The sequence below is a fragment of the Elephas maximus genome, chromosome 9 (assembly GCF_024166365.1).
Source record: "Elephas maximus indicus isolate mEleMax1 chromosome 9, mEleMax1 primary haplotype, whole genome shotgun sequence".
Classification (NCBI taxonomy): domain Eukaryota; kingdom Metazoa; phylum Chordata; class Mammalia; order Proboscidea; family Elephantidae; genus Elephas; species Elephas maximus.
In genome coordinates, this window is record NC_064827.1 from 88,958,989 (window position 1) to 88,972,087 (window position 13,099).

The following is a 13,099-nucleotide window of genomic DNA, read 5'->3' on the forward strand; positions in this document are numbered from 1 at the left end:
AAGGCTGTAATCTTTACTGAAGCAGAGTGCCACATCTTTCTTCCGTGGAGCACCTGATGGGTTCCAGCCACCAACCATTCAGTTAGCAGCTCAGTGCTTTAACCTTGCACCACCATCGTCCTTATGAATATATATAGCTCCAATATTTTGAATAATTATGTGTTATAGAATTTTGGTAGTAGCCCTGGTAGCGCAGTGGTAAAGGCACTTAGCTGCTACCTAAAAGATCAGTAGTTGAAATTCATCAGCTGCTTGAGGGAGAAAGATGTGGCAGTCTGCTTCTGTAAAGATTACAGCTTTGGAAACCCTACGGGACAGTTCTACTCTGTCCTATAGAGTTTCTTTGAGTAAGAATCAACTTGATGGCAGTGGGTTTGGTTTTTCTCCTCAATAGAAATTTGGATATGGAATAAATACTATAAGTCATCTTGTCTAACCTCATTTAAAAAGAGGAGAATGAAAACAAACAAAACAGTTAAAATAACTTGCTTAAGGTCTTGTTGCAAGATCCAGGTAGAAAGAGTAATTGGATTCTGGTTTCTAAACCATAATGCTCCTCCTATCATATTATCAGTGTGCTCCAGAATACCAATTGTCATGGATTGAATTGTGTCTGCTAAATATGTGTCAACTTGGCTAGGCTATGATTCCCAGTATTGTGAGATTGTCCTCCATTTTGTCATCTGATATAATTACCCTCCATTTTCTGAGGTGTTGTAAATCCTAGCCTCTATATGTTAGTGAGGCAGGATCAGTGTGGGATATATCTTGAGTCACAGCCTTACAAGAGGGTATGACTCAAATCACACCCTTACTTAAACAGTGCCCTTGCTTGAATCATATCTTTTATATTAACTCATTGCCATCGAGTTTATTCCAACTCATAGCAACCCTATAGGACAGAGTAGAACTGTTCCATAGGGTTTCCAAGGCTGTAATCTTTATGGAAGTAGACTTTCTTCCACAAAGTAGCTGGAGTGTTTGAACCACCTACCTTTCAGTTAGCAGCCCAGTGAGAGAGAAGCGAGTGAGAGGGGTGGAGTATCATTACCACTGAGAAAGAAGAGTTGACAGTGGAACATGTCCTTTGGATCTGGGGTCCCTGCACTGAGAACCTACTAAACCCAGAGGAAGACTGAAGCCAAAACACATGGAGATCTCTAAGGAATACTGAGCCCACAGATGTTGAAAGCAGACAAGAACCTTCTCCCAGAGCTGAGACAGAGAGAAAGCCTTCCCCTAGAGTTGGTGTCCTGAATTGGGACTACTAGGCTCCTAAACTGTGGAAGAATAAATTTCTGTCTTTTAAAGCCATCCACTTATGGTATTTCTGTTATAGCAGCGCTAGATAACTAAGACAGAATTTGGTACTGGAAGTGGGGTGCTGCTCTAACAGATGCCAAAAATGTGGAAGTGGTTTTGGAATTGGGTAATGGGTAGAGGTTAGAAGAGTTTTAAGATACCTATACTAAAAGCCTAGACTGCCTTTGAGAGACGGTTGGTAGAATTACGGACATCAAAGGCAATTCTGGTGAGGGTTCAGAAGGAAGTGACAGAGAAAGTCTCTGTCGTCTTAGAGAATATACATGGCGCTAGTAACAGAGTGTTGCTAGAAATGTGAACATTACATGTGCTTCTGGCGAGGCTTTAAAAGGAAATGATGAACATGTGCCTGGATAATGGAGGTGGGTGATGCTTTTATGGAGTGGAAATGAACTTGTTTGAAAGAAGTTCAAATATTTGGTTGAAGGTAGAACTCGTAAGTGATGAACTTGAATATCTGGCTGATGATATTTCTAAGCAAAATCTTAATATTGCCACGTGGTTTCTCCTTGCCGCTCATAGTAAAAATGCGAGAGGAAAGAGATGGACTTAAAAATGAACTGTGCAAAATGAAAACAAAACTTAAAGATTTGGAAAATTCTGTTGTACAAACTAAGGACAAGTCTCCTTAGGCAGATCAGAGCTCCAACAGGATTTCACTTACTGTATAATCCAACTGAAGCGGGCACAGGGTTATTGACCATCCCATAATAGTTGTTTTTCAGAAAAGCCTACTCTTGTTACATTTTTGTTACAACTTTCACAACCCCTTACCATGATTGGTTGATTCACCAGGTTTCCTCTCTTCTGGGAGGAGGCGGAGGTGCAGGTGCACCAACTCCAAATATACCCACTATAGGACCTTCCTGGGGTGGCAGTAGAGAGCCATCACCATTTTTTTAGGGCTGTGCACAGTATTTTTAGAGCTGCGCAAGCAAAAACAAATATTATGCGCGCTGCGCACACATCGTAGGACTGAAGATCCTCCCCTCACTGTTCATAAATATGTATGCCACTCCCTATATAAGGAGCAAATCTGCCTATATAAGGGAGCTGGTAGCCTTAGGTCCTGAGACCCTGCCTGCCTCCCAGCTTGCAAACTTTGACTAAACCTTTCTGTTCTTCCAATCCTGAGTCTGGCTCGCTTCAATTTGCTAGTCTGCAGGGCAAGAACCTATTAGTTGTCAGCTTCACAACCGAGGGTGACAATTTAGTGTCAGTGACTATTAATGATGCTTCAATAATTATTTTTTAATTTTTGCTGTCCATCTGGATATAACCAGTCTAGTCACACAAACTTGAGTAACACCTAGACCTTTCATCCCTGAATGCTCCAGTCTAGGATAAGAGCCATAGTGTTTAGATTATAAATTAGAAATGAATTAAGGTGAATTGAAATGTTTCAAATATGGTTATTTTTATGATTATTCAAATTGTTACATACACAGAATTTTCTTCACAAAATGAGACTTTTTTTTCCTTTTAATTGTGATACTCTCAGTTTTGCTATTGTTATCATTATCATTTGAATGGCCAAGCTGTAAAGTTGAACCTTTTCTAGTCTGGTGCACTAACTATTATAGAATAGTCTATCTTCTCTTTTCCTTCTTTTAGTCAGCAGAACTTTAAAGAGCTCTTTGAGACCTAATATTCTGCTGGGGTGGTTACCTGGCAGGAATCTGCAGCTGAGGGAATGACACGTTCTGTTATACCATCTTCTGTCTTTGGATTATACTGTCTATCATCTCAAAATTAAATCAAACATGATTTCTGTATGTCTGCTATTTTTTCCCTTAGAAACTTCTGCTGACAGAGGCATTCAACACTATAAACCACAGATTAGATAAATGAGAGAAGCCAAGTTTTAGTAAATCCTGCTTTCTTCCTGCAGGACATTTTGGTTAATGTAGTTTTATTGCACATAGCTTCTGGCTCTGTATTTCTGCATAGTTTGAATTATGCTAAATCATTGTATAATAAATGGTACTTTAGTGGTTAAGAGTTTGGCTGCTAACTAAAAGGTCGGCAGTTCAAATCCACCAGGCACTCCCTGGAAACCCTATGGGGCAGCTCTACTCTGCCCTATAGGGTCCCTATGAGTCAGAATCGACTTGAAGGCAATGGGTTTATTTTGTTTGCTTTTACTGCTGATTAAAAAAGATTGTAGGCCTCTTCTTTACTGCCTCTTTAAGATTCTAAAGACAATAAACATTTATTCTGAAACCTGATCTTGGTATTGGTATGTGGTTAAACTGATTTCCTTATAACACATATCTGAGAAAAAGAAAACAAGGATGCACACACTTCCCATATTAAATGCTGACTCATCTAATGGGTAAAATATTTTTTAAGAGCAGTATATATAAAAAGATAACTTATATAAATACATAAATAATTGGATTTTTTAATTCTTTGCCTTTTTTCTACCTGTAAAAAGATCCTAAGTTAATCAAATGAACAGATACATTTTCGGAAGGGAAAAAGTAGTAATTATTAAGCGTCTTAGTGGGACAGACTAAGGAGAAATAAGATTTATTTTAGAAAAATATTCTGGGAAATCTTAACAAACCCCAGAAGATTTTCCACTAAAAGAGGTCAGTGATCAAGCAAGTCTGAGGAACCCAGGGTATCAGTCTAAGAGTTCCATACAGCACATGACTTTGTTAAGGGCTCTGACAAGTTCTAGAGTAAAGGAAGGACATCTGTGAAATTTGGTTTAACTCAGTGTTTGCAGAGTTTGGACTGGGGAATCAATTATGGAGGCAGAAACTACATCCTGGAGTGCAGATTATTATTTGAGAATAAGTTCGATGTTAACATTTCTGTATAAAATCTAGAAGTTGAAATGTTTTATATTTTGTTTGTACAGCACACATAAAAAAAAAAACAAAAACAAAAACCTAATGACTTTCCAATTCAAACAGTAAATGTTTTCTAAAGCTCTTACTACCTGTCCAACATGGCTAATACTCACTGCCAACAGCAGACGATCCCTTTCAATTAAATCAGCCAGCTTGTATAGTAGCCGTCCCCTTTCGGAAGCATCCATAGTACGCCATGGAGAGCCAATCTGAAAAGCTTGTCTTGCGGCCTTCACTGCTTTGTCAACATCTGCCTGCAAGAAAAATGGTAATTCAATTCAGTAGGCTAACTGTATCAGCAAATCCAATGGCAACGACCCTATAAAATAGACTGGAGCGTCTTATAAGTGGTCACTGTATCTTCATTAGGCCAAAGTCTAGCACATTTACACAGTCGGTATGTTGAAATTAAGCCCAATGCCTTATCTATAGAATGATGGGCCTATGAATGCAGCATGCGGTTGATTTCCTAGAACAAATAATTATTTTTAACAGCTGCTATCTGCTTACTATGTGTCCAGTAATGTTGTAATATTTCATATACATCAGCTCATTCAATTCTCAATAGTTTTATGAGATAATATGCTCCTCATTTTACAGATGAAGAAACTGAAGCAAGGGAGAGAAGAGATTTGCCCAAGGTCAATAGCTAAATGTGGCAGAACTGAGTTCGTGTAGAGCCCTTGCTCTCTCACCACTACTCTTTGGAGATTGGGATACCAAGAATTCCAGGCAAAGTTCAAGGTCTTTGGGCCTCAACTTACCTACCGAAACTTATTCTCCCCTGTGTTCCCATAATTCTCCTTCCCTAGAATTCTCTCCCAGCGTACCGCTTTCCTTTCAAAATCCTACACATTGTTTAAGACCCACCTCAGATATCACAATCTTCCTAAACCCTTGCCAGACTAATCCAGCTTGATAATAGCTACTAGTTAAGAGTCCACTAAGCTCCAGCCACTAAGCTAAGCTTTTTACAGCTATTAGCTCATCAAGTCCCAAAGTTACCACTATAGTTAAGTACTATGGATCTTCTTTCATGGTGAATAAACTGTGGCTCATTGATATTGAATGTCTGAGCGAGCAGATGGTAGAGTCAGGGTGTGATCCTATATCTGACCCTAAAATCCAGCTCTTAAACAGCTGTGCAAGGTTGTTTCCTAATAATGATCTTCTTTGCAGGGAGTATTTACTGCTGTCTCTGTTATAAGCTATAATATTTCTCACTGTTCTGGGCCAACAAAAGGCAGGTAATGAACACTTAATAATTTTGCTTACTATCTTATAAACTCATTGATTTTATATAAGATTATGGTAAAGGTGATATAAATCATATTGATATTTATATAGCAAATCATATTTTAATATATTCCATTATATGACAAAGAGTTTTTATATTAATCAAAATTATTAGGTACAAGGGCTTTTTTTTTTAATTTTTTTATTCTAGAACTAACACTTTTATTTCAGGTCTGGTATTTCTAGGGATAACAATTTGTGAATTAACCAGAAAACAATCAGGTACATTAACTCTAAGATTTTCCATCATCAATAACACTTTTGCCTTATAATGTTTAAAACTTTTTTTTTAAGTAAGGAACCACAAGCTTGAATGTATGAAGACAATTCAAACGATGATGAAACACCCAATGCCTTTGAAGCATAGCAAAGAAAGTACCACTTACTTAACTATTCAGTTACTCCTAGATTGTACACTTCCATATTAAATTCATTCAGAAATGGAGAAAGTAGCTATCAGACCAGTTTTAGTTTTACACCTGTCATAGGCACTTTCTTAAATGGACTCTTGCTTTTAATCCCAACCATCATTTGCTAGGTCATGCTTTAGTATTAAAAGCAGTTTAGATTAGTCAATGTAGCCTAAAAGAATCACTGAAGTGAAAAGAAAACAGTTCCCACCCACATCTGGGCTTTGCTTTGTAACCTCCATTTGTTCTTGCCCCTCCTCCTTTCTTTCTAATACCACTGAAAGGCGGTATACAGCCCATTGTTCGCACCATTCTGCTCCTAAATTAAATCCCTAAACCCTCTTGGCTCATTCTCTAAGCGTCAGTTCTAGAATATCGGGTTTACTGTGACCATGTAATTTACAAGATTTGTACCTTTCACTGAGCAGCGTTGTTGGAGGTTACTGCACATTTGTCGGCAAAACTGTGAGAACAGCAATGATTATTTGAAAAGAACAGTTAGTAGATCACTCCAAAAGGAACGGGCTGCAACAGGAGTGCCGAATGTTAAGCACACTGTGGCTTTCCGTGGGCAGTTTATACCGTGAACAATTTAATCCCAGTGATCAAATATCCTGCCAACTGTAGCTTTACTGTATATAAATGAGTGTCCTTAATTTACATTTGGGCAGACAGCCCTGCTCTTTTCTGAGCAGGAATAATTTGTCAGTAAGCACAGAGCAAATAAATGACAAGCATTTTGAAGCTTTGGGTTCGATCATCAGCTTTCCCTTGCTACACTTGACAAAAAGGCAAATCTCACAAATGCTAAGAATGTCCTCAGACTACCTTCCACAATTTCCTCTGAAACTCCAGGCTCAGAGTCCTTTCACCGATGAAACTAATCCCGGAAGACAGTGGCAGAGCTAGATGCTCAAGACTCCAGAGCTCAAACATTACGAATATTTTTTCTTTTGTTAATTGCAAACTGAAAGCAGATGATCTGCAGCCTCCCTCTTGAGTGCAAATAAAGAGCAGACACCTGTCAGGGTCTTACTCTGTCCTCACCTTGCCCTTTATTAAAGCTTCTCACATATTTCCCAGGCTTCCCAGAGCCACTCAAGCAACTAGAGGGACATTTGAGGTCAGGGAATGTGTGGATCTCTAGAAATCTCTGATAAAAGTTGAATGTGAAGAATAAATGTTCCTCTTATTTTTGGCAGAAACTCTGGTTAAGTGCCATAGCTGCTAACCAAAAGATCGGCAGTTTGAGTCCACCAGGCAATCCTTGGAAACCCTATAGGGCAGTTCTACTCTGTCCTACAGGGTCGTTATGAGTTGGAATCAACTCGACGACAACGGGTTTGGTTTATTTATTTATTTTTTCTTATTTTTGGCAATGGCTTGTAGGACACAAGTTTCTGAGTTTCCTATGTCATCTTGCCAGGAATGAACAATATTTTTCTGCCCAAGTTTGGGCTTAGAACATTTCATCGAGTTGTAGAGTTTCTGCCATAGCACAGTTTCCAGTCATCAACTTCCTTCCTCGTTAAAGTCCATAAACCTTATGAAATGCTAACACTTGAGAAGAGATTCAACGTATGGGTCAATATCTCAGTTCACTGGTTCTCAAAGTATAGTCCCCTCCCACCCAGAAACATCTGCATCGCTTGAGAACTTGTTAGAAGTGAAAATTTGGGGTCCCACTCAACAATTACTAAAAGAAACTCTGAGGATGGAGTACAGTGAACTGTGTTTTAACAAGCCTTCTAGGAGGTTCTGATGCAAGCTAAATTTTGACAGTCACTGCCTTAGTTAATAGTAAGTTTAGTACTGGATCCTCAAGTGTCTTCCCAAGTGTGTGGGGTGTATGGAAATTGAAAGCTTGGTGGAGAAGAATGTTACATTGATTCAGAATCTATCGTGCGCCAAGTACTGAGGACATAAATGTGAGGTGTAGTGTTGATCTCTGGGTGGTGCAAATGGTTAATGTGCTCAACTGCTAACCAAAACGTTGGAGGTTCCAGTCCACCCAGAGGCACCTCAGAAGAAAGGCTCAGCCATGTACTTCTGAAAAATAAGCCATTGAAAATTCTTTGGCGCACCGTTCTGCCCTGACACTCATGGGGTTGCCATGAGTCAAGGTTGATGACAACTGTTTTTAGCTGCTTTTTAGTGTTGATCTCTATAAGAAGCATATTCCTTCAATTGAATTAGCCAATAGCTATGAAATACAGGGGTTATAATATAGGCAAATGACATTTTCTATAACATTACAAAGCAGAACAATTTTATCTGGGAATATTGGAGATAGCTTTAGAAACGTAAGACCTGGTAATGATTGAGGCTTCATTAAGTGCTCAGCACTGTTAAAGACTTTTGCATATTTTCCTATTTACTTCCCAAAGTTTGTCTATGTCTTCATTTTACACAAAAAGAGAGAGAAACTGAAAGAGGGTAAGTAAAAATGTAGAACCTCTATTTTCTTATTACAGATGATGATATGAACTAGGCCTTGAGGACTGTACAGAACACCCAGCAGAGAGGCGATGGCCAGCATGCAATGTTTGGGGGACAGCACTGGACAGGGTGCAGTTGGATCTCAGATTGGTGGGGTGTGGATGGAACAAGGGCTGAAAAATATTATAAGGAACACTGCACGTGGATTTGTTTTCTGAAAGTAGTGAGAAACCCTTGAAGAATTTATGCACCAATCAACTCTTTGGTATATACAAAAAGTGAAGTCTGTAAGCAAGTGACACTTGACTCAATTCTATTCTGTTTCTATTTCTCAGTGTGTTGACTCTTGTGGCTGAACTCTGCACTCCTGTCCCCTCAGAAATCAGTCTTACTTCATTCTGATCACACTGCACCCTGAGTCTGATGGCCTTCCCCAAATCCAGAAGAGCTCCTTTGGTCTATTGCTATCACGGAATAGGTCTGTATGGCTTAATGCATTAAGATTGTTGTTGTTAGGTGCGTGGACTCATAGCAACCCCCAGGTGACAGAGTAGAACCGCCCCGCAGGGTTTTCAAGGCTGAAATCTTCCCAAATCAGATGACTAGGACTTTCTCCCAGGGAGCTGTTGAGTGGATTCAAACCACCAACCTTCCTGTTCACAGCCAAGCACTTAACTGTTTGGGCCACCCCAGGGCTCTTTGCATTAAAATTAGTAATTTCATTATTGAGGGGACAGTAGTGAAATAATAGAGACAGGCCCAGAACTTGTGATTGCTACAATGAATTAAAACATAGTGTAATGAATGGTATGATCCTTAGGCTTTACTGACTTCATCTTCCAATGGTCTTTTCACACAACAAAAAAGAATTGACCTGACCGTATTTTATGTTATGGCGACTTGACGCTTGGTAACATCTGGTTAACTAAAAACTAGAAAAAAATATATTAAATTAGATTTAGGAACACATATACTTTTAAGGTATGTTTCAGATAAAACTTCTGTAGACTTGTAGACTTTTACTTGCCTTTCCCCAGAGGTCATTTAATATTACCTTATTTTTACAGTAATCACAAGGTAAGCCAGTAGCCCTGCCAGTCACAGGCTCTGGTGTCAGAAGGAAGCATTCGAATGCTGATTTCATTACTTATTAACAGTCACCTTGAGTGAGTTATACAACCTTTCTATTCTTCCCTTTCATCATGATTACTGAAAAGTGTTGAGAATAGTTATCTTCTTCTTAGGGTTGCTTTGAGTATGAAGTTAAAACAGTATTTAGAGCTTTTTGTTTGTTTGTTTTTTAGCTATTATTAACAAAAGTTGGTTTTTGTTCTTATTATTATTAGCTAGAGAACGACAACACTTAACTTCTTACTTATTTTAAATTTTTTAAAATTCAGTTTTAAAGGTACTGATCCATATTAATCAATGATTTTAATGAAATAATTTTAGCAATGTATTGTTTTTAAAATCCCATATTAAGTTTTTGTTTAAGTTTCATCTAGCAACTTAAAAAGAATAATTTAATATGAGAAAAGGATTTATTTTTAAATCTATGGTCAGTCATGTCTTTTGCAGTTGGTACAGTGAACCTGGATACTCTTTCAATTGAAAAACAAGCAAGAAAAATAAGCACAAAAAGAATCAAGCGGAGCACCCCAAAGCACAGGCTCATCACCATTAAATGGCTACTGAGGGCCCTCTATGCTCCAAGCACGATTTAGAAAATTTCTTTAGACAGCCCCAGAAGCCATATTTTAAATGACATGCCTTCTTAAGCTGGCAGTGGAGCTTGGGGCCTCAGAATGGAGAGAGACAAAGAAACCTGGCATAAAATGGAACCAGTGCTAGGAAACTCACCTTATCTCCTTCTTCTACCTCACAGAGTTTTTCCTCGGTTGCTGGATTGAAGACGGGAAATTTCTTGCCACTCACTGAATTATGCCATTCATTGTTTATGAAGATCTGCCAGGATGAGAGAAAATAAATAGAAAGGAATTTAAATATGCAAGCTATTTTAAAAATGGTTTACAAAGCTGGCATTACACAATGTCTAATAAGCCACAGGAGTCCCTGGGTGGTGCAAATGGTTAATAGTCTCCACTGCTAATTGAAAGGTTGGAGGTTCGAGTCTACCCCGAAGGCACCTTGGAAGAAAGTCCTGGTGACCTGCTTCTGAAAAATCAGCCATTGAAAACCCTGTGGAGCGCAGTTCTCCTCTGAAACACGTGGTCCCCATGAGCAGGAATCAACTTGACGCAACTGTTTTTTTAACAAACCAAAGCATTACAACTTCTTCCCTTTCTTCCCAGTTTTGTTTGGCAGTTTAAGACATTTTACTTACACACACACACACACACACGCGCGCATATGCGGGCACAAGTGCACACACTCACATACACTGAAATAAGGCAATACTTTTAAATTTCATTAAAGTATGAGATTGTTTCAGTACTTGAAAACACAAACTGAAGGATATAATCTCAAATAAGTTGCTTTTATCTGAAACAGCCAAAAAATTTGAGGTAAAAGTAAAAGCTTTGGAGGCCTGGATACTTACAAACCATTTTCTCTAGTTTCCACTTCAGATTCTAAACAGGCTCATTTAGGGCTACTGAATGATTTGGTCTCATAAGTGACTGTTTTCTGGTACTTTATTTTACTGCCTGAAAGGTAACTTTCAGGAGAATTTTAAAAGAAATTTGCTTAGGAAAAAAAATGGCTAGTTACATTACAATATGTACGCACTATCTATCTTCCTTATTAATCTTGCATCTAAACTGTACCTATAACCCCCCTTCAGATGAACGCTAGTGAAGGTTTTGCAAATGAGCGTTAACCGAAAGTAATAAGGCAAGCTTATCGTTATTACTGTTACTAAGGCAAGCCTTAAGGTAACTGAAAAAATTGGTTGCAGAGGATTCCAAATTACCAGGAACTGTTTTGCATTATTCAGTTTTAACCTTTAATATACAACACTGAGTACCTAGCTTTTGTTTGAATTTGTGCTTACATTCACATAATCCCACACGGTCACTTTTGTGTTATCAGAAAGTTGTATATCAATCAATGGGGAAATAGGAGATATACTCTACAAGGTACTCAGAGAAATTTCAAGATTAATTAGCCATGGCTATCTCGAGGGGCTTACACTCTAAGAGAAGAACGTGTTTCTATCAAGACCAGCCTGTAAAAGAATAGAAGGTCATAGAACAAAACGACCGAGGCAGTACTTCAATCAATTCATTGAGTAGAGGAACTCATGGAAGAGAGAGATGTGGGTTGGGAGAATGCAGCCTGCAAAATGGGATTTGGATTAGTGGAAAAGAAGAACAATGAGCAGAGGAAGAGAACAATCTTAGGATATTTGTAACACAGTCAAAGATAAGCCCTAAACAGAAAGTTCCAGTGGAAGTAAGTTTTAGATAAGGTCAGACAAAGAAAACAAAGTCAGTTTGTGGTGGATGTTGACTTCCACAGTGAGAAGTTTGGACTTACTTTATGCTGGACATAGTAAGAGAGTAAAACAACCAAATAAGCATTTCAGGAATACCAAAAAAGTACCCAAAATTGATGTGAAGGAGTTCAGGGGGTTTGTCTGGAGACAATTTTAATAATCCAGCCGTGAGATAAGAAGGCTTCAGTGGGACACAGCAGCGCAGTCTTCAAATCACAAAGTGTGGTATGTTCTCCCACAAACAGAAGGCTTTCAGCATAAAAGCACAACTCAGCGTACATACTGAGCTAGAATGGCAAGTATTGCTCTTTTCTTTTCTTTCTTATAGAGAATTTATTGGTTGAAACTACCTTAATTTTCTTTTTCTGTTTTAATTTTATTAGCTTCACTTTTGGTATCTGTCCTCCAGCTAACCATGCAACCCAATGTTTTTGATAATCATTGTTACTGTAGTCATATAAAATGGTTACATGGAGAAGTGTAGGCTTACAGATGTTTATGATAATAATTATAAAACCTATTTTAGGCCCTGGGGAATGATCTACACTGGTGACAACATTCATTTTTCCATTTGCTCTTTGCCTTTAATCAGTTTTGGGAAAAACGTATCATGCTATAAAAGCAAAAATTCTTCTGTCCTTAGCCATTATATTGACTATATTCTAGTTATGAATTTTGGAGTAAGGATACTTTTGAATATTACACATTTACAATAGACATGAATTTTAAGTTCACAATATTGACTGGAAATTATAGATGCCTATGAAACCCTATTTTTTTTTTTTTTTTATGAAACCCTGGTGGCGTAGTGGTTAAGTGCTATAGCTGCTAACCAAGAGGTCGGCAGTTCGAATCTTCCAGGCGCTCCTTGGAAACTCTATTAGGCAGCTCTACTCTGTCCTATAGAGTCGCTATGAGTCGGAATCGACTCGACAGCAGTGGGTTTGGTTTTGGTTTATTCCTATAGGGTTGCTGTGAGTTGAATTGACTGGATGGCAATGGGTTTGGTTTGGCTTTTCCGTATGCATGCCCTGAAGCCCTGGTGACACGGCGGTTAAGGGCTTGGCTGCCAACCAAAATGTCAGGAGTTTGAATCTACCAGTGAAGTTCTATTCTATCCTATAGGGTCTCTGTGAATCAGAAACTGACTCGATGGCAATGGGTTTATACATACTCTAGGAGCTCCTGGGTGGCACAAACAGTTAAGCTCTGGGATACTAACTGAAAGCTCAGAAGTTCAAACCCTCCCAGAGACACCTCAAAAGAAAGGCTTGGCAATCTACTTCTGAAAGGTCAAGCCATGAAAATGCTAT

The 13,099-nt window shown here is 38.6% G+C and overlaps 1 protein-coding gene across 2 annotated transcripts in view; it reads right to left on the reverse strand.

The window, feature by feature from the left end:
* Positions 1–13,099, reverse strand: part of LOC126083318 (aldehyde dehydrogenase 1A1) — a 169,003-nt gene that overhangs the window by 28,483 nt on the left and 127,421 nt on the right. For both annotated transcript variants that reach the window (XM_049896928.1, XM_049896927.1), the window contains exons 3-4: positions 10,190–10,294; positions 4,298–4,438 (exon numbers count right to left, since the gene is read on the reverse strand). In XM_049896928.1, the coding sequence (XP_049752885.1) occupies positions 4,298–4,438; positions 10,190–10,294 (246 nt within the window). The remainder of the gene's footprint in view (positions 1–4,297; positions 4,439–10,189; positions 10,295–13,099) is intronic.